The sequence below is a fragment of the Leptonychotes weddellii genome, chromosome 11 (assembly GCF_054177405.1).
Source record: "Leptonychotes weddellii isolate Sample4059 chromosome 11, ASM5417740v2, whole genome shotgun sequence".
Lineage (NCBI taxonomy): Eukaryota > Metazoa > Chordata > Mammalia > Carnivora > Phocidae > Leptonychotes > Leptonychotes weddellii.
In genome coordinates this window covers 62,688,011-62,710,695 of record NC_138379.1, presented here as the reverse complement: position 1 = coordinate 62,710,695, position 22,685 = coordinate 62,688,011, and the positions used below count along the sequence as shown (strand labels likewise).

General features: G+C 40.6%; 1 protein-coding gene across 1 annotated transcript in view; it reads right to left on the bottom strand.

Moving 5' to 3' along the window:
- The window catches only part of DEUP1 (deuterosome assembly protein 1), an 80,420-nt gene extending 75,707 nt beyond the window's left edge, over positions 1 to 4,713 (bottom strand). Inside the window, exons 1-2 of the mRNA XM_081799015.1 lie at positions 4,608 to 4,713; positions 3,343 to 3,413 (exon numbers count right to left, since the gene is read on the bottom strand). Of these exons, the coding sequence (XP_081655141.1) occupies positions 3,343 to 3,389 (47 nt within the window). The 5' untranslated portion in view covers positions 3,390 to 3,413; positions 4,608 to 4,713. The remainder of the gene's footprint in view (positions 1 to 3,342; positions 3,414 to 4,607) is intronic.
- Positions 4,714 to 22,685: the final 17,972 nt, after the last annotated feature.

Sequence of the window (22,685 nt, the reverse complement as noted above, 5' to 3'; positions counted from 1 at the left end):
TGGGTATTGAGGAGGGCACATTCTGCATGGAGCACTGGGTGTTATGCACAAACAATGAATCATGGAACACTACATCTAAAACTAATGATGTAATGTATGGGGATTAACATAAGAATAAAAAAATATATATATAAAATTAACACCCCGCCAGAAGTTACATGTCTTAAATATCTCAAATTAGTCATGGAGGAAATCAAAGTTGAAATACCAGACTATTTAGGAAATGAGAGTGGAAACACTAATAGTATGGCCCACAGCAGAGCTGTGCTCAGGAAAAGCTTAAAGAAATCATAAAATTTAGAAATCATAAAATTCAGAAACCATAAAAGAACTGAACCAGATTTTTCAACTCACAAATCAGGAGAACAAGATCAGTAAAATAAATCATACAAGGACAAGCTAGTAAGAGTAGGAATTAAGAAGTAAATAAACAAAGCAAAATCTAGACACGGTTCTCTTTAACAGGCCAACACAAATACATCATTTGTTCATTCTGTAATTATTTATGTTCTGGGCACACACTCTAAAAACAAATGGAAAGGACAAACTCAGATAAGGCTGTTTTGATTAGAAGGAGTTTAAGTTGATTATTATGGCACAAATACAAACACCTATAATTGGGGGAAATCATGGATTTAAAATTAAAATCAAACCCTGTGATAACCCAGGTGTCAGAGCATAATGACTCACCCAACGAATGTTCTGGGCTAAAACTCCCTCCTTACCCCTTCACACTTTCTGTTCCTACTGTCTGGAACTCTCTTTGCCCAATATAATCTCTGCCCCAAAGCCACCTGACCAGGAACCCTTCTCTGATCACCCCATTCAACCTCCCATCCTTAGCCTGCTTTGTTTCTCTTCATATGACCATATGAAACATGTTAGTATCTCCCACTAACCCTTGGAGGAGTGGCCTCGTTTTGTTCACTGCTCTCTTTTGGTGCTGAGACCAATCAATGGCTTATAGTAGACTCTAGATAAATATCTGTTAGATGAAGTTGCGCCACAAAATGTTACTGTGTATGTAGGTGACATGGTTTGATAAGCTCTGTAACACACCTCTGTGAAACCTGATGAGGTTTTATTGTCTTTATGATCTAGATTTTTACATATATCTCAATAGCATGCAGGACAGAAGCAAAGCCAGCCTGGCTCTTCATGCTTTGTAGACCATGGTAGACAATGTCTGGTCCCATGTCTGCTGGGATGAGTAGGGTAGTTCCTCAGGGAAACCTCTAGTGATTCTCATTCACTTCTGGCTGGTGGTTACATTGTACCCAAACAAGCTCTGTGACTCCCCACTAAATTCTAAGCTCCTTAAGGTCTGTTTCTTAGTGATCTTTGTATAAACCAAGAGACTTAGTGTTGTACTTGCTATGCATTCAATATTCTACACTTTTCCCCCAAAAGAATGAATGAAGACAAATAGCAGTCTCCATGGCCTCAGATCTGCAGGAGTCAAGTGGTATCTGGTATCAAGCCTCGGGTTTGAGACCTTCAATCCGCCTCTTAGCCCTCAGTGCCGTCATCACAGCAGGGAATTAACACCCGCTCAGCCCCGAATCCTAACCGGGCTCTGCCACAGAGAGCACGCAGGCTGCTCCCACATCTCAGGGCCACCCATTTCCTGTGGAGCAAAGCATGCAGGGATTAGAGCCACATGTATCCGAATTCAAATCCTACCTTTCCACTAACCAGTTGTACATTCTGGGGCAAGCTGCTGCTTTATTTCTCTTTCTTTCTACCTTTCTCAGCTCAGAAATGTGGCAGAGGCTGCTAACTGTCCACCAACATCCATTCTTCTTCCTTTTATCACCTAGGCCATCGAGCTGCTCAGTTAGAGACCACATGTTCCAACCTTTCTTGCAGCTAGCTAGCTGTAGCTCTGGGACGAAGTTCTGGCCCACAGGAAACGGCTAGAAGTGAGGCCTGCTATTTCCAGGGCACATTCCAAAAAGGAACCAAATCTCCTCTCCTCTTGCCCTTCCCCCTTCGCTCTGGCAGGAGCATAGCAGTGGAAACTGAAGCCACCACTTTGGGTCCAGGCATAAAAATCATGCCATAAGGAGGGCAGAGCTGCCCTCCCAGACCTGGGCTGCTTATCCCAAAACTTGTCCATGAAAGAGAAATAAACTGCAATCTTATTTAAACCACTGTATTTCGGGGTCTCCTTATTACAAGACCTTAGACTATAATCTAACTAGTACACTCGATTCTCTTAGTTATACAATGAGAACAATAGCAGCTGGGCTGTTGTAAGGAGGAGTATGCAGCAGGATTTACAAAACCGACCGTTATTCTTACCCAGACCTGTGCAGCTTTCCTTTAGCATGATGTCAAAGTCATGGTCTGAGCAGAATAACTGAAAGGGAGACACTTGGAGAGGTTTGATGAGTGCAAGTCAGTCACAGTCAAGATTACACACTAGAGTACCACTCCTACCCACTGTCCCTCCCGTGCTCGCCCCTCACCTGTCCCCTCCTCTGCCCGGCCCCCAGCTTTGGGGTTAGCCAGTGGCCTGCTGACTAATGAAACAACAGGAAGAGGAACCTTTGTGGTCATGGTGGCATGGGAGGGGTGGGGACAGGTATTTGTGAAAGGGAATTTAATTTTTTGCAGTGGGGAATGCTGTACAAATTCTGTCCCTTATCTCTTCATGAGACCTTTGGTAAAATATTCAGTTCTTATTGTTGTTTGAGGAGCCAAATCTTTTTTTTAAATTTTATTAAGTTTTTAAATTTTAATTCCAGGATAGTTAACATATGGTGTTATATTAGTTTCAGGTGTACAATATAGTGATTCAGCAGTTCCATACCTTGCCCAGCGCTCATCATGATAAATGCACTCTTTAATCCCCATCACCTGTTTCACCCATCCCGCCACCCACCTGCCCTCTGGTGACCATCAGTTTGTTCTCTGTAGAGTCTGTAGGAGCCAAATCTGTTCTGAGGCTGTTTAAGGGTTGAGTTCAGCCTTAAGGACAAGTGTGGAGGGAAGCCTGGGACACTCAGTGCAGCAAGAAAGAAGCAAACTGGGTGGGAGCTGCTGGGAACCCAAGAGCACATTGGTCTGTGTGGGCACCCATCACCCTAAACCACAGGAAAAACTCACTAAAAGTTGGAAAATGGTGATTTTCCAATACAGACCCATAGTCAAAATTGGAAAGATACATACCATAGGTTCTTGATTAGAATCACTTGAATTTCCCTCCATCCACCTCACCAAAAGTAATTGGTACATCCTTCTATTAATATTCAATTTTGAAATTCATGTATCGTCTGGGAATTTTGGGGATAGTTAAGGACCCACTTATTAAACTGAAAATTTTCAATCAACACTTACCCCATCATATTATGGGCTTGGTTCTCCATGTCAAGAAAGTGCTGCATCTGATTTGTTTCTTGATTTTTAATCTATTAGGGGAGAAAATGATCTAGATTACTAAAACGCTTACTTTATTCACCTATAAAGCAAGAAAATTCTGCTATTGGCAAACCATGCTGTGTGCACTTCTCCAAGCGTAGCAGCTCTTGGTTCTACAAAATGCAGAAATTTGGACCTTTTTAAAAATTCCCCCCTGCATTTATGACATTGGTTCAGTCATGAGTTGAAATACATGACATTGGCTGAAATGAGCATTCATTCACTATTTCTTGAAGAACAGCTTGGTGCCAGGTACTTTGCAAAGGGCTCATCACATGAGATGAGTAAAAGAGAATTCCTATTGTAGAGGAGTTAAAGCTAAATGTTCTCAAACTTTCCTTTCTTGTCCCTTAAAAGTTCGCCTTTATTTTAAGTAAATTCTCTCTTTGGCCCTTTCTGGGTTTTGTTAGAATAAATATACCATGAGATTTATGACAAACAGGTTAAGAGTTGCCTAAAAATATAAATCTTACAATTCCTCCATGGCTTTGTGGGCACCTGTTTACCTGGATGTTAGTACTTGCTGAAAGAAAAAGAAAGAAAAAAAGAAAAGAAAGAAAGGTGGGCGGGAGGGAGGAAGGAAGGAAGGAAAGAAAGAAAGAAAAGGAAAGAAAAACGTTTTCCCCAGCAACAAAGTTTTAATTAAAAAATATATATGAGAATAAATGGACAAAGTATTGAAAAGAACTTCAACTCCTCTGAATCACTGAATTAAAGTCAATTAAATAGCATTCAAGATGGCAGAACGAGGAGGAAGACTCCCGGGCTCACGTCACTTCCAAATTAAAGGAATTAAAGAGAGACTCTGGGATTGTGTGTGGAGCAGAGGGGTGAGGAGCAGGGATAGGGAACGAAAACTTGACCAGGAGGGACAAATGAATAAACTGATTTTGCAGGTTCTTCCAATCACTCACTTTAACGTCAGGGAAACCGAGGCACAGACAAGCTAGGTGACTTGCCCAAGGCCACACAGCTAGCACCTACACCTGCTGACTCAGGAAGACCCGGCGCACTACCCTGCTGACATCCCGGGCTCGCCCCGCCGGCGCGCGCACGGTTCACGCCCGGCCCCCCGCGCAGCAGCCGGCCTGCAGGGGTCCCTCGCCCCCGCCCTGGGCAAGCCCAGCCGAGGGGCCAGGTCGAGGGGGGGTCGAGACCGGGTCCCGGGAGCCGGGGCGGGTTACCTGCGCAGCGCCACGCTCTCCCGAGAGGTCTGAGGTCCCCGGAGCAGGAACGCCGGGGTCACCCTCCGCCCGGCCCGCCCCGAGAGGCCCCGCCGCCCGCCGCCCGCCGCCGCGCTCCCGCCACCCCGGCCCGGCGTCCGCGCGGCCGCCGAGGCCGTTAGGGCGTCTCCCTCCCGGCCAGCCGCCTGCCCGCCGCGCCGCCACTGGTTGCCATGGGGACGCGGCCGGAACGGGCCGCCGCCGCCGTGGAGGGGTGCGGGGGGATGGGCTGGGCAGCAGCCGCGGAGGGGCTTTGTCGGGAGTGGGGGGGCGGTGCTCCCAGGTCCTCGCCGGTCCTCGCCGACCCGCAGTTACGCGTCCGGTGTGTGCTCCCTAGACGGCGTCCTCCCGGAAACCGCATTCTGGGTCCTTTCCTCTTCGCGGCTCTCACTAGCCCAGGGTCAGCCACCCAACAGGGGTCGGAGAAGTATTTGTTGAATGAAGGAAGAGGGGAGGCGGGGAGGCGGTCTGCGTCCAAGTTTCTTTTCTTTTTTTTTTAAGATTCCATTTTTAAGTAATCTCTACATCGAAGGTGGGGCTCGAACTGACAACCCCAGAGATCAAGAGTCGCATGCTCTTGAGCCAGCCATTCTCCCCTGTATCCAACTTTCTTAAATTCCCCCGGCCCTCCTCCCTCTTACCCACGTTTGAAGTGGCATCAGAAATGAAATAGACGTGGGGTCAAGAGAACTGCCTTTCTCTTCGCCAAGGTGTCTTTCACCTCAGAAGAGCTAGGGGGTTTCAAACTGCATTGCTCCGCGCACAGCTACTCTGGTCGTCCTGATAGCAGCAACCGTCCCTGTTTTTCCCACACAGCGCCCTGGTCCTTAGCACAACTTTGCCAGTTAGGCGGAGCAGACAGGATTGCCTCCCTTTTTAAGGAGAAGGAAATAGCTCCTAAGTAGGGGAAGGAGGGAACCGAGTGACTGATTCCAAATTCTTTTCTTTTTTCACTGAATTCCAAGAATAATAGATGACAGAAGCTCTGTCTCACAGGAAAGAATATATATATATATATACTTGTATACACACACACACGATTTTTTCTATTGATTCCTTGGGTAATATTTTTAAGCCCTTGAATTTGTATATGGAAAATATTTTTGCCTCAATTTTAGGAACAGCATTCTTTCTCAAACATCCAGTTGATTAACATCTAATTCTTAAAATCTTTTCTTTGCACTCCACTTTCATGACATTAACATTAATTTGCTCCTTAAAATGACTATCAATTTAACATTGACCCCAATCCCTCCATCCAGGTTCCATTTGAATTTCAAAAAACCATTTGCTGTTTCTTGACAAATTAAGTTTCCTAGATGAATTGTGTAAAGTAACTTAGGTCATTAGTTCTAATAAGTGTTTCATAGCTCTCATTATGATTGAATGAAGAGAATGATCATTTCATCTTAACTTGAAACTTTCCATTATTCTGGAAACCTTAAGTCATATTCTTTATTCTTGTCTAAGCTTAATGGGTCAATGTATTTATTCTGACCCGAAGAAGGGAAAATGGAAGTAGGAACAAAATTTAATGAAGTTTCAGGATGCCCAATATCACTCACGCTGAGGGACGCTTTACCATTGGTAAGTACTTTCATGATCATTATTTCCTTAGATGCTCAGAAGTACCATGTGACATGTGTAACAGGGGTTATTATAGCTCCTTTTGGCAGATTAGGAACCTAAACCTCAGATAATGGATTTGTCCAAGAAGATACATCTGGTTCAAATGCAGCTAAGATAATGAACCTAGATCGCCTTACTCTAAATTCAGTGCTCCTCAAACTCTGTCCAAAAGTTAAGGTTGAGTAGGTTTCTTGAGCAGACATACCTACTTGCATAGGTAACTGTAGATGTGTTTAAAGCCACATTTTTACAAGAAAGAATGGGTGTGGGTAGGGCTTGCAAAGCATAAGTATGTGATGGAGTTTAAGAAAATTTAAATATAGAATGGAAACACTCCACTCAATTTAATAGGAATAGAGGCTCAAAATGTAAAGACCTACCTTCCCACCACCTCACTGCCCTCCACCCTTCAAATAAAAAGTAACTGCAAAGACTGGAATTTACCCTGAAGTGGACCTATTATTGTATCTTTTCAGATGAAATTGTTGTGAAAGGGATGAGGAAAGCAGGAAGTCCCCGAGTCTAAAGGAGGGGAAGAATATAACCAGGCTGCTGGTAAGAGATAGCAAGAGAACTCAGTCCTGAAAGAGACTGAGGCCAGAATAAGACATAAAATATAACCAGAAATGGTCAAAAGAGAGTATAGAAGACATAATGTCTGAGGAAGAAGAATGATCTGTGGAGGAGAAGCTAGGGGACCAATGATATAAAATAAATAATAATCATAGCCATAGATTGAACCTTAAAAATGGAAAAACTATCATTAACAAAACAGTTTTCACAGCAAAACCTGCAATAACAGCACAGAAAAGGAATGTGCATGTTAGCATATACAGGGTTATATAAATTAGCTTAACATCTTTTTTACAAGGGAAATATTTATTTTTGTATCTTCAAAAGAAGGTTTAAAATTATATATACATTATAATAAAAAGCTAAGTCCATCTTATCCATGGAAAATATTTTAGGAGAGGGCGCCTGGGTGGCTCAGTTGGTTAAGCAACTGCCTTCGGCTCAGGTCATGATCCTGGAGTCCCGGGATCGAGTCCCGCATCGGGCTCCCTGCTCAGCAAGGAGCCTGCTTCTCCCTCTGACCCTCCCCCCTCTCATGTACTCTCTCTCATTCTCGCTCTCTCAAATGAATAAATAAATCTTTAATAAAAAAAAAAAAAGAAAATATTTTAGGAGAAATTTTTAACATAATAAAGATCAAGTAATCACAGAACTGGAAGAAACCATAGAGGGAACATGGTTCAACCCTTTCATTTTATATAAAGAAACTCAAGACTCGAAGAGTTAAAATGATTTGACTACCTTCATTACTAGCTAATAACAAACAGAGATTAGAACCCAGGTGTTTTTTTCCTATTATATCATGCCACTTTTATAAATGGAAGCAAGCTCAGGAATTTTCTGAAGATACTTCAGTGCATATCCTAGTTCGGAAAATAACTATTCAGGAAGAGGAAATTCAGTCTTTAGAACCAAGATCACCCTAGAGGCAGCACTGTCCGATAGAAATATAATGCAAGCCACTTATGTAATTTTACATATTGTAGTAGTCAAATTAAAAAAATAAAAAGTAGGTGTTAATAATATATTTATTTAACTCAATAAATCCAAAATACTATTTCAACATATAGTCAATATAAAAATTACTGAGATAATTTTTGTACATTCTTTTTTTCCATACTAAGTTTTCAAAATCTGGTTCGTAGTTTATACTTACAGCACGATCAGTTCATAGAGCCATATTCAAGTGCTCAATAGCCACACATGACTGGTGGCTACCATACTGGACAGCACAGCCCCAGAATACAGGTGCCTGGCCAATGTAGTATAAAGCCCTCTGTTAAGTGTGAAGGGTCACGCAATGAGAGAGATTCTAAATTATTTGGATGTTTTTGAGAGGGACTATGAAAGTCTCCTCCATCAAAATCCTCATTCACTGTCTCTAGGTTGGAAGAGGGATCAGACATCTGAAGAGAAGCACATAACTGGGACCCTTCGCCAGGCAGGGAGAGGTCTTTCACTGCATTATGATTCACAGTCCTATCAATTCTCCTAGTAAGGGCTGCTTCTCCAAAGAGAATTCAGAGTAAATGGGAGGGCCTTACCTCTTAGTTTTGTCTGGCCAGGGACCTAGATGCCAAAGGAGTGTGTCTTCCTGATGGGAATTATAAACATCAGGACTCATTGTAGGTTCAGAAAACAAAACCAAATTCTTTGGAAAACGGCAATCATAATTTTTTTCCTCTACTTTTTCTTCTTATAGACCCTTAGTGTTTTAGCACTGTGGTTTTGAAAAGTCATCCTCTCTTGGGCATTAAGGGAAGCAAAAGATTTTTTATAATCTTGAGCTAAAGTTTCATGGATGGAATAACTTATTTCCTGGAATCAGGCACAGCAGGGGCAATGCTAAAGTGAAAAGTCCCCAGTGAGGAAAACGAATTTGGAGCCCCCTCTGGGGAGTCAACTCTTTCTAGAAGTTCATCTCTGTTAAAGATTTTCAAGCCCCAAGCTAATATGATAGTGAGAAATCATTGGGTCAAAGTCTAGGAAAAGGCAAGAACCTAGAGAAGTGGGCCCAGCACTCAATGCTGCTTTTTGCCTGGGAGGTATATGATGCTCTGGAAGGAATAACTACAAAGGTGGTTTTGTTGGTCCTATGAAGCAAAGACGACAAAAGACAAAGCCTGGCCTCACTCCAGGTAAGGAGTTCTGCCTTTAAATTGGAACCCCACAAGGCTTTGCCCTCAGGAAAATGGTGAGATGGAAATAAATAAGTACCCTCACAGATTTGTAACCCAGTTTTGGATTGCCTGGGTAATTCAGGACAGCCTCAGTCTCTGAGCATGGATGGGGCAGTATCCGACTGGTAGATTAAGACACCTGGAGGAAGCAAGCAGACATTTTCTTTGGTGAAGATTAAAATCATTCTAGACCTCAAATTACTCCGAAGAATAATTTCTCAAATACAATTACCAGAACATCCTCAAATATAATCCAGGGCCAGGAAACAAGATGCCGTCAGGGAAAATCAATAGAAACTACAGACCACAGAAACAAAACCACGGAAGCCTTAGATCCTGGAATCAGAAAACAATTGTAAAACTATGAATAGTATGGTTAAAGACAAAAAGACAAGATTGAAAAAGTCTTTAGGGAGACTAAATATAAAAAGTGACTTAGCGGGACACCTGAGTGTCTCAGTCAGTTGAGCGTCCGGCTCTTGGTTTCGGCTCAGGTCATGATCTCGGGCTGTGGGGTGGAGCCCCACATCAGGCTCTGCACTCAGCACAATCTGCTTTGTATTCTCTCTCCCTCTCCTTCCCATTCACTCTCTCTCTCTCAAATAAAGTCTTAAAAAAAGGTGACTTAACATCTTTGAAAAGGAACCAAACAGAAATTCTAGAACAAAAAAAAAATTACTAACAACCATAATTAAGAACACGACAGATGTGTGTACTAGTAGTTTGATACAGGTGCAGAGAGAATTTGTGAAATGGAAAATAGATCAGAAGAAAGTTTGCAGATAGTAGAGAGAAGACAAAACAATGAAAAATATTTTAAGATGAAGGTTTCCAACTTTAGTACTTTTTAATATAATTATTTATTGTTATGAAAATAAAACATAATATATATGAATATACCCAGTTCATGCCCTAGCCTATAGTGGGTACTCAAGAAGTATTTGTTTAATTTGAAATAGAAAGATTTAATTTGCATAACTTGCAAATCATCTTTGTCACTTTTTATAATTCCTGTTTCTGTGTCAAATGTTCAAGCTTCGCTTTTAATTTTTTAAACATATTACTCATAGTCATTTTTTATTTTGTGTCTTATGATTCCAACCTCAAAAATTTCAAGAACTATCAATGCTAGTTCTTATCATGTTGTCTTATTTGTGTGTGTGTGTTTTATGATTTTTGACTATGAGATAATTTTGGGAGAAGAACTTATTTCTGAGACATCTTTGAGGCTACATTAAGGTTAAATTCTTCCAGAGAGGATTTGCATTTGCTTTTGAAGTTGCCTTGGAGCCTACTCAACCCCGAACCACTTTATATTAAATTCTTTTTTTTTTTTTTTTTTTAAAGATTTTATTTATTCATTTGAGACACAGAGATACAGAAAGAGAGAGAGAGCATGAGCAGTGGGAGAGGCAGAGGGAGAGGGAGAAGCAGACTCCTGGCTGAGCCAGGAGCCCGATGTGGGGCTCGATCCCAGGACCCCAGGATCATGACCTGAGCCGAAGGCAGATGCTTAACCATCTGAGCCACCCAGGCGCCCCTATATTAAATTCTTCACGGGAAAATTTTCAGACAATACAGGTAATATGAATGAATGAAAAATAATGTATGGACAACTTACGATACAAATTTCCAGAGAAAGAATTTCCCTTCACTTGGGGCCAAAGTCAAGATGGATGTGTTTTCTGCTATTCTATTGTTGTGACTTAAAAAAAAAAAAGTAAGTCTTTTATTTTAGAACAGTTTTAGAGTTAAGAAAAACTGTAAAGATAATATAAAAAGTTTCCTTATACCCCACATCCAGTAGACCTTATTAACAACATCTTACATTAGTATGGTCCTTTTGTTACAATTAATAAACCAATACTGGTACATTATTATTAAATAAAGTCCATATTTTACTCATATTCCCTTAGTTTTTACCTAATGTCCTTTTTTTTCTGTTGGAGGGCCCCATCCAGGATAACACCTTACATTTAGTTACCAGGTCTCCTTGCGCATTTCTTGGCTGTGACAGTTTCTAAGAATTTCCTTGTTTTTGATCATCTTGACAGTTTCAAGAAGTGCTGGTTAGGGGTTTTGTGGAATGTTCCTCAGATGGAATTTGTCTCGTGTTTTTCTCCTGATTAGACTGGGATTATGGGTTTGGGGAGGAAGATCACAGAAATAAACTGCCATTTTTAGCACATTGGATCAAGGATACCAGCTATCATGTCCACAATAGCCAAACTATGGAAAGAGCCTAGATGTCCATCAACAGATGAATGGATAAAGATGTGGTGTGTGTGTGTTTTGTGTATACACACACACACACACACACACACAATGGAATATTATGCAGCCAACAAAAAGATGAAATTTTGCCATTTGCAACAACATGGATGGAACTAGAGGGTATTATGCTAAGCGAAATAAGTCAATCAGAGAAAGACAAGTATCATATGATCTCACTGATATGAGGAATTTGAGAAATAAGACAGAGGATCATAGGGGAAGGGAGGGAAAAATGAAACAAGACGAAACCAGAGAGGCAGACGAACCATAAGAGACTCTTAATCTCAGGAAACAAACTGAGGGTTTCTAGAGTGGTGGGGGGTGGGAGGGATGGGTAGCTGGATGATGGACATTGGGGAGGGTATGTGCTATGGTGATCACTGTGAATTGTGTAAGACTGATGAATCACAGAGCTGTACCCCTGAAACAAATAATACATTGTATGTTAATTAAAAAAATTTAAAAAAAAGGGTACCTGCTATCATCCTGATTTATGTTGATGTTGATCTTGGTCACCTGGTTGAGATGCTATTTGTCATTTCACTCCAGTGTAAACTTACGCCCCCAACCCTTTCTGTACTAGACTCTTGAGAAGAAAGTCACCGTGTGCGGCCCACAATTAAGGAATAGAGAATATGCTCCATCACCTTCTTAAGGGTAGGGTATTTTTTTTAATTTAAAAGAGTTTTTTTTTTAAAGATTTATTTATTTATTTGAGAGAGAGAGAGACAGACAGTTGGAGTGGGGTGGTGGGGAGGGGCAGAGGGAGAGAGAAAATCCTTAAGGAGACTCCCCGCTGAGCACCGAGCCCGACATGGGGCTCAGACCATGACCTGAGCCAAAGGCAGATGCTTCACTGACTCTCCCTCTCCATTTGCCCTTCCCCCCACTCGTGCTCTCTCTGTCTCTCAAATAAATAAATAAAATCTTTTTTTTTAAAGATTTTTATTTATTTGACAGAGAGAGACACAGCGAGAGAGGGAACACAAGCAGGGGGAGTGGGAGAGGGAGAAGCAGGCTTCCCACTGAGCAGGGAGCCCAATGTGGGGCTCGAACCCAGGACCCTGGGATCATAACCTGAGCCGAAGTCAGACACTTAACTGACTGAGAGACCCAGGCACGCCAAAATGCCAGGAGATTTTTAACTGATGCTTTGCTCGATGGATTTAAGTATGCTTCTTAAATCTTGTACAGAAACTCATTTTTATCATAGATAAATAAACCAACCACTGTAGTAGTAGAAATGGAAAGAAGGAAAGAAAGAATGAAAGGAAGGAAGGAAGGAAAGAAGGAAGGAAGAAAGAAGGAAAGAAAGAAAGAATTATAATAAAAGAAGTGACAAGAAGTCCTTGCAAATGACTATTAAAAATTGTCCAGGTAATTCTGGTATTCTGTTTTTCCCTCACAAAACATTTCTTTTCTATTCCTTTTAATAATCCCTTTTCTGAAGCTGTTCAAACCTCATTAAATTATCATATTGTCATGGTAGCCTTATCTCCAAATGTGAATTAACTATATGTTGACTTGAAGAAATATTTTTTTCTTCTATAGTGTCATGCCAATATTGTCAGTGAGGAGATTTGCACTACTTTGAAAACTCTCAAGTAATAAAATTCTATTAATCATAGTGCTATAAAGCTTCAAAATATATCTTCATGTTCATGTTCAGAAAACTAAATGGCTTTTTTTTTTCAACTGTAACAATTTCACTGGAATAATAGAGTTTTATAGTGGTGACTTATAACCTTTAATTAAGGTATTTGTCAGAATTAGGTGTACCAGGATAAATGTTCTAATTCTGTATTCCATAAAACATATTCTGGGCTTGTTTTCACTTAAGTTCAGGAATGCAGGTCCAGGCCTATAAGACATTGAGTATTTCCTCTTAGGCTAAGAATAGCAAATAGTTTTCATCGGAAGACCCACCTTCATTATACCTAGAAATAGATATTGGGAAGATTTGTGAGTCTGTTTCCAGGCCCCAGAGGGAAAGAGAGCTGTTATCAATTAGTAATGTCCTCCACAGACAAACAAGGGTACCACTGTGTCTTGCATTTACGCTCTCCAAAAGATAGTTCTCATTGTTTCTGTTTTCTTTCCTTTTGTTTAAATTTTAATTTTTATCAAACTTATACGTTTACATGGTTAGAAACTAAAATAGTCATGGTTAGAAAGCCCAATAGGAAGACAAAGGCTTATAATAAAAAACAGTGGTCTCGGGACTGGGTGGCTCAGTCGGTGAAGCGTCTGCCTTCGGCTCAGGTCATGATCCCGGGGTCCTGGGATCAAGCCCGGCATCGGGCTCCCTGCTTAGTGGGGAGCCTGCTTCTTCCTCTGCCTGCCACTCCCCCTGCTTCTCTCTCTCGTTCTCTCTGACAAATAAATAAAATATTAAAAAAAACCCAAAAAAAACAGTAGTCTCCTGATGCACCTCTTCCCACTCGTGATTTTCACTCCCAAGATGACCATGTGAGGTTTTGGGGCTGTTTTTCTGTATTTGCCTCGGCAGTTCCCAGGTTGTTACTTAAAAACAGCAGACGGACTCATACAATTGGGTGGCTCATGGGGGTGCTAAGCTTCTAGGAACAAAGGGTAAAGCCATGTGACAGACTGCCCTTAAAAAAAGAAAAAGTTCTACCACCGCTTGCCCCACTGGAGCCAATGCTGCTCTGAAACTCAACCTTCTGGCCACCCTCCGAGGCTGACTGATTCTGCCACTCCCCTCACTGGCCAAATGTTCTCCATGGGGGCCCCTTCCTCCAGGCACCCGCTTTGAAGTCAGGCTCTCAAGGGAGCAAGTCCGGTAGTGGAGACCAGGGTCCAGGCGAGCTGCCAAGGACACTGGAACAGAATTTGGGGGTTATTTTGGGGATAAAGAGCTCATATGGCAGTAAACTTCCCAAATACAATAAGATGTTGTACAAAAGGAGCTGGACAGCCTGAAAAGAAATGACAAATATCTATCACAGCTTTTTAATGGATGAGTTTATTGTACTATTTTTTGATTTTGTCTTTTACATATTACCTAGATCATCCCCAATGTTGAATACAATCAGAACTCCCCCAAACACAGACTTCTCTGCATCCACCCATCTATATAACCATATATTTTTTCATAGATCAGTATTTGAGTTTACATTATTCTATCCATGTAAACATTATTTTTATCTGAGCCAATATTTTGTTATACTCTTTTCTTATATGTTATGTTTCCCCTGAAATTAACAATTATCTCTTTTTCATTTGATAGTTTTCTATATACCCATCATTAAGGTATTCTAAATTTTCTTCCAGATTTGTAATTTCTGGTGTCATATTTTAAAATTTTTAGGTGATTATTTTGTTTTTTAATTTATTTGAATGAGAGAGAGAGAGAGCATGAGCAGGGTTAGGGGCAGAGGGAGAAGCAGACTTGCAGCTGAGCAGGGAGCCCAATGAGGGGACTCGATCCCAGGACCCTAGGATCATGACCCCAACTGAAGGCAGCCATTTAACCGACTGAGCCACCCAGGTGCCCCTAGGTGCTCTATTTTGTTTTCCAAATGTTCTTTTTTCATAATTTGTGTGTGTGTCTGTGTGTGTGTATGTCATGGATGTAATGCTTTTTCTTATTTCCCTGAAGATAATTATTGTCTGTTTTTCTTCTGCTTCTTAAGTTGTCAGTTTCACTTGTGTTATCTTTTCTATTAGTTTTGGTCTCTGTGATGCTAAAAGTTGCCCTCAAATCTCTCATCATTCTTATTTTGGCTCAGATTTAAGAAAGAAGCCCTATGTTGTGAGACAGAGTAGGGCTTATTAAAGACTGGGCTTCATGGGAGGATAATTGGGCAGAACACAACCATTTCGTTGGGAGACTCCCAAGTGTCAACATTTCATTTCTTCCCCTCATTTTCCTTTTTGGCTGATCACTTTCCTCTGAGAGAATTCCTTCAATATCCTGCCTTTCAATATGGCTGCCAGCATCTAAGAGCTGAGCCATGGAAGAGGTTGTTTAGAAGAGAGGCTTTCATTCAGTTCCCTGTGTTAGGTATGGTAGCTGTATTCTTTCTGCTGAATGCACTCAGTCCAGAGACCTCTGGTTTGCCATCTTCAGAGAGTAAACCTCTGATTTTCTGCCAGCTTCATGAAGAGGCAGTGACCCAGCTGGGGAAAGGACCTGGGTAATAATCTATATCCTTTGTGGACTTTCAAACCAACCCTCTTGTTTTCTTCTCTACCTGTTCTCCCATATTCTGAAGTACTTGGTAGAGTCAGTTCCTGAGCTTTTTTTTTTTTTTAAATCCTTGACATGGGTTGATATGCTTCTTAGATTTAGTCCTGGTGGGCTTAGATTTCAGCTTCCTGTGGTCAGTGGAGTTAGTCACCATTTATCCATGGTGGATTTATCCATTTAATATTGTGAGAGTTATCCAGAGCAGTTATCCAGCTAAAATTATACCACTGTCTTCTTTCCTATTCTCTCCCTTTGCTCTCTCTCCTCCTTCTCTCCCTCCATCTCTGTCTGTATCTCCCCCTCCTCTCTTCTTCTCTTTCATTGTGTGTGTGTGTTTGTAACCCTTTACTGTCATTGTATTGGAGTTTTAGGAGGGAAAAATAGGTAAATCATGTTTCAATCTTCCATATTTTTGTGTTAATTAGAAATCATTTGTTACGTACTCTTTCTTAAAATCTTGTCAACATTTACCGTGTAGTACTGCAAATAGAATTGAAATTATTTTTCACAATTTACATGTCTGCTTTTATCAACTTTTTTTTTTTTTAAAGATTTTTTATTTATTTATTTGAGAGAGAAAGAATGAGAGACAGAGAGCACGAGAGGGAAGAGGGCAGAGGGAGAAGCAGACCCCCTGCTGAGCAGGGAGCCCGATGCGGGGCTCGATCCCAGGACCCTGGGATCATGACCTGAGCCGAAGGCAGTCGCTTAACCAACTGAGCCACCCAGGCGCCCCTGCTTTTATCAACTTTTAACAAATCAAATCTTCAGTAGGAACACACAGGTTTTCTTCTTGGATATTTGATCATTATGTTGAGACTTGGGTGGGATCTCATCTCTGTTCTCTTTCAATCTCAATTCAATATTTATAGCTAACTGTTAAATCTCTCCCAATTATGCACCTTGCTACCTTCTAATTATATAAGCAACACATGTTTCTTTTAGCAAGTTTGGAAAACACAGAACAACACAAAGGAGGAAAAAAAAATCATTACTCTTTTTTCAAAGTAACATATAAAATCCACTCCTTTTTAGTCCCACGAGGCTAGTTTGCAACTATCTACCAGATCTCTGTAAGCACTATCAACATTTTGGTCTGTAGGCTTCTGGATATTTCTGTGTTTATACCTACATATGCAAGGTTATATTTGTTTCTGCCAAAATATAGGATCATGCTATACATATTATAAAACTTGCTCTGTTCTTTTTTACTTAATGGTGTATCAACAACATTTTTCTAAGTTAGTATTTTTTTACATACTTCATTATTCTTAATGGGTATTGAGGTAGTTTTAAGATACATTCATAAAATGGGGCCCCTGGGTGGCTCAGTCGTTAAGCGTCTGCCTTCGGCTCAAGTCCTGATCCCAGGGTCCTGGGTTCGAGCCCCATATCGGGCTCCCTGCTCGGCGGGAAGCCTGCTTCTCCCTCTCGTGCTCACTCCCCCTGCTTGTTTTCCCTCTCTCACTGTGTCTCTCTCTGTCAAATAAATAAAATCTTTTAAAAAAAAGATACATTCATAAATAAAATAACCCCACTAATTCTTGATAGTCCTCTCCAAAAGGTCGAGCATAATTCCCCTCTTCTGAGTGTGGGGTTAGTGACTCACTTCTAATGAATAGAATATAGTGGAAGCAACAGTGTGTGACGTCTGAGAACAGATCATAAAAGACATTGCAGCTTCCCCTTTGCTCTCTGTCTCCCAGACCACTCATTCAAGGAGAAGCCAGTTCTGTGTCACCAGGACACTCAAGCAGCCCTAAAGAAAGGCCCCTGCCAATAGCCAGTGAGGGACGGTGGCCCTCTGCCGGTATACATTTGAGTGAACCATCTTGGTAGTGGGTCTGCCAGCCCCAGTCAAGTCTTCCAAGGAATGCAGCCCTGACTGACATCTTGACTGTAATCTCCTGAGAGACCCTGAGCCAAACCACCCAGTTAAGTTGCTTCCTGATTCCTGACCCACAGGAACAGAGATATACTACATGGTTGTTCTAAGCTGCTATATTTTGGAGTAATTTGTTACACAGCAGTAGATAACATATACTGCTTTTGGTACCTGGAAATTGGGTGCTGTCATATTAAAACCTAAAAATGTGGAAGTGACTTTGGAATTGGATAGTGGGCAAATGCTGTCAGGGCTTTGAGGAAGGGTGTTAGGAAAAGCCTAATGAAACTATCACTGAAAACTTGATTGCCATTGGGAGGCTGTGGGTAAAGTCTCAAAAGCAAGTAAGCAAAAGCTTTATGGAAACCGAAGAAAAGGGGATCCTTGTTATGTAATGGCAGAAAACTTAGTGTCCCCCGTGGTAATGTGGAAGGTAGAACATGCACCTAATGACCTGGGTGATCTAGCTAAAGAGATGTCCAGATAAAGTGCTGAGGTGCCACCCAATTTCTTCTTGCCAGTGACAAGAATTGTGAGAAGAAAGTGGGGAACTAAAGAAGGGATTGTTAAATGTGGAGAAGCCAGACTGGATGGTTTTGAAGATTGCCAATGCTTCCAAATGGCAAACAAAACTAAAATGAAGAAATGGCTTCCCAACGAAGATCAAATCGAGGCCACTGCCAGGAAGACATAGTCTAGAGATAAGGCTGAGGGTGTAGCTACAGAATACCTTGTTTACATACGACTTCAGGAAGATCTAACTAAGATGGTGCCTCAGAAAGCTGTTCAAACAACAGAACTTTAAAGAAGCTTAAGGATGCTGTCCTTCCATAGTTCAGCAGAAGTCCAAGGTTGAGAGAATTTACATTGAAGAGATTTGGAGTGTGGCTTTTGTCTAATGAAGGGGACCTGAATAAGACTCATAGGAGGCCCACAGGTTCCTAAAAATAATTCCAATTACAGAAATACCACTGGCTTAGACTGAAGGAGACAGAGTACACAGTGAAATGAGGCATTTGGAATCCAAAATTTTACTGAGAAAGTACACAGCTCCAAAACAGGCTACTTTTCAAGGAAGAGGAAGGATAAATCAGAAGAGGTAATCAAGCACCCACAATGTGGAGGCAAGGGCCACAGAGAATCATTCCTGGGCAGGAGTAGGACTGAATTCAAATCAAGAAACTTCTAAATTGTGACTTAGAACAGTGATAGCTTTGGGCCTCCCATTTTCCTCTTTTTAAACAGGAATGTCTAGAGTGGTTATCCTTTGCCTGTCCCACATATGTATATTGGGTGTGTATGTGAGCAGATAACTTGTCTTTTTAGCTCATAGGGCTTGAGATCAAAGGAACTGTATTTGAGGAGCTGCACTTAAGGAATGACACCTGAGAAGCTTCAGCCATACCTGGATCCAACTAACATGACATGCTTCTGAACTTTAAGCTGATACTATAAAGGGTTGAGACTTGGGGGTGGACAGGGGTAGGTTTGGAAGGGGATGAGTATATTTTCTGTGTGAAAATAATTTTAATAATTTATGGCCAGAGGACAAGTTGGGGTAGTTTTAAAATATGTCCATGAATCATTCAACACTCTTCCCTCCAAAAAGTGGAGACAAAATCACTTTCCCTTGAGCTTAGACTGGACTTGATGACTTGGAATATTCTAGAATGGATAGAATATTGATACTGTAGAATATTGTAGAAATGATAGTGTGTGACTTCTAAGGTGAGGCCATAGAAGGCATGGCAGCTTCCTCTTGCTCTCTCTTAGATCACTCGTTCTGGGAAAAGCCAGCTGCCATGTCATGAGAATGCTCAAGCAGCTCTAGGGAGAGGCTCAGGTGGTCCATGTGGAGAGGGACTGAGGCCCTCTGCCAACAGACATGTAAGCAGATCCTCCCGTTCCAGTCAAGCCTTCAAAGACTGCACTCCTGGCAAACATCTTACTCATGATAGACGCTGAGCTAGAACCACCCAGCTAAGCCACAGCCAAATTCACCACCTTCAGAAACTGTGAAATAATAAACTGTGAGATAATAAAGATCTGTTGTTTTGAACTGCTAATCTTGGGGATAACTATCACCCAGAAATATGTAACAGAAGTATGTCGTTCTCCCTCCTTCCTTTTTTGCAATTATAAGCAATGCTGCACCAAATCTCCTTGTAGAAATATCTTTATGTTCCCAGGATATTATGTGTGTAGGATGAATTATTTTTTTTTCAAGATTTTATTTATTTATCTGAGAGAGAGAGAGCACAAGCAGAGGGAGGGGCAGAGGGAGAGGGAGAAGCAGGCTCGATGCGGGACTCGATCCCAGGACCCTGAGATCATGCCCTGAGCTGAAGGCAGACACCTAACCGACTGAGCCACCCAGGCGCCCCTCTGTAGGATGAATTCTTAAAATTGGTCTGCCTGTGCACATTTTAAATTTAGATAGATATTGTCAAATTTCCTCCCCCCAAAAAAGTTGGGGAGTGTAAAAGTTGTAACAATTTACACTCTCACAAATGGTGGATGAGAGTGTCTCTATATCTTTGCCAATTTATATGTTATTAGTCTTTCTAATTTTTCTTAATCCTATGAGAGAAAGTATCTGATATTTTTATTAATCTATATTCTTTTACTTTTGCTGAGGGTGAGCTTTTTTTTTTTTTTTTCTTGGTGTATTTACGGTTCAGATGACGTTTTCCTTGCATGGTCCCATTGTTTGTTCCTTTCACACGACATAAATGAGCACTTTCTGAGTGGATGAATGATGGAATCATTGAATTCAGATATGCAGAAAGTCTTCCTTTAACCCCATGGGATGGACTTTTAACTGGGGAAAAAATACCTTAGCAACCAATCATTCTAGTTAGCTTTTCCCTTCCCCTTTATCACTATTCGATTATCATTCAAGTATTCTCTGACTAAGTTCTTTATTTTATAACTTGCTCAGGCCAATCTGTTTCTAGAAGTGGCCATATACTTTCCTCTCTGTTTTAAACATAGCAGAAGAGCTGGGTGTTATGCACAAACAATGAATCATGGAACACTACATCAAAAACTAATGATGTAATGTATGGTGATTAACATAACAATAAAAACTTTAAAAAAATTAAAAAATAAACATAGCAGAATAGCTATATAACAATAATACTAGTAAACGACAATAATAATGATGCTAATTGCAACTATTATTAGGCGCTTACTATGTGGCAAGTGTATATCATATACATAACTGACCTAATTTAATCTTTTCTACAGCCCTGTAGGCATTATTATTTCCTACTATAGAAATGAGGAAATTAATATCCAATGAGGGTAAATAAGTTAGCAACAATCATATAGCTATTAAGTGGTAGAGCTGAGATTCAAACTCTTGTCTGTATGAATTCAAAGCCCACATTCTTTCTACAATGCTCAGCTGACTTTCTTGGAAATAGACATTTATATAGTTGTTTCCCCATCATGTTTTTTCAAAGAAAAAGGAGGTTTCAAGAAAAGAAAACAACTGCACAATTTTAAATAATGAACACTGAAATTATCTTTTTCTTGCCTGAAGGGTAAAGCTCACTGCTGTCGATTCCTCTCTCAGAAAAATGAATATTTTTTTCCCTTCATGGTTTGCAGACTTCATTCAGCCATCAATGGGTAAGTGACTTATGCCCAGTTAAAGTGAGAAAATGCAACTGAAACATTTAACTATGAAAAGAGAAAAAAGGAAAGTGTGGTTTCCTTTCACCAGTGATCATCATTCTCTACCATCTAAGGATTTATGTCAAGCTGAGAGAATTCCCCCAGTCTGTTCAGAAATAAGACCGCATAAGGAATTTCAACACAACACCACGATAATGAGATTGATGCCTTCTTTACAAAGCAATTTACAAACTTTCCAAGATAATTTGGGTTTCTGGATGTTGAGGTCACCGCAGACTGAAGGCGAGTATATCTCTCAGGTACATTCCAAAATGTTCCACCAGAATAATGTGAATTTATTTTTTAGAGAAGATAGCTCCCCTAAATTGCCAAAAGTTGTTTCTAACAAGTCTTGTTCGGAATCACAGCACTATGGAATACAGCCATGTGGGCAGGAAATAGCCCTGTTTGCGAGAGCACCATGAACTAGATTTCGTGCTACATATTCCTCGGCTTCTTTTTCTGGACACATCTGAGAGTTTTCATAATTTTAGTCTGGGAAAAGGAAAAGAGAAAAATGTTTGGGTTTTTTTCCCTGATTGGAAATGGTCAACTCATGTTCCCTCAATGCTGAACTCAGATGCCTCCTAGAATCACGTTTTATTATAGGCATAACAACTCATATTCAGCCGCAACAGCGACAATGCTAACGTGCTTTATACCGGGAACAAAAAGGGGCATAATGGTGGCAACGTGATGAGTAGTCTTGCCACACAGACCTGAGCAACGAGGGTTGTGGGAGTCATTTTTCTTCACTTTGTATGTTGTTCCACGTGATCATTGAAGTGTGACACTAAAATGGATAAAACACTGGTATCTCTCTAAAACAGGTGCTGCAGCCCCACACCGTGATGACAGAATGTTTATTCATTAATGTTTGTTTGAAGTAGTTTTTCATGTATCTCAAACTCAATTTTATTTGGCCAACTGCACAGTAACCATTGTTTATAGGATAACCAGAAAACATGACACTCAGCGATACACAGAAAGTATTCTTAATTCATAGAAGTCATTTCAATAAAATTAAGTAGCAACACAATAACAATAATTGGATTTCCTAATATGAATTTCTGTGTTTTAAATATTTTTTAAAGCCATATTGTCTTGTTTTATAAATGGCTATATTGTGGTCTTTAATTTGTATGATGGGAACTCATGTTTAGCCTAATACAGATATGAATGGTTACAAATAGAAATAGTTATAGATATTTATGTATACATGGGTTAGTATAGACATAAATATTTCCTTGCTTGTCAGCTAAGAGGGCCTAGAATCAATGACACCTGGAACATCCCAAGTGGATATGAATATACCTACTGCTCATATATTGGTTTCTAATTGCCCTTTAAATACAAAGAAACATAGATCCTTGGAGAAATAGCTGATTCTAGGACTGAAGCAGGAAATATACATATACAAGATGAGCCTGAAACATCGCATAATGGCAGAAAGCAATGGAGTGCCCTCAAAATATAAAACTAAACTAAACCCCACAATAATGAAGATATGTCAAAGGAACAGAGAAATTAACTGAAAGAACTCCCAATGGCCAAAACTAGAACAATTTGAGAAACAAAATAAATGAAGTAGCTTGGAATATAAC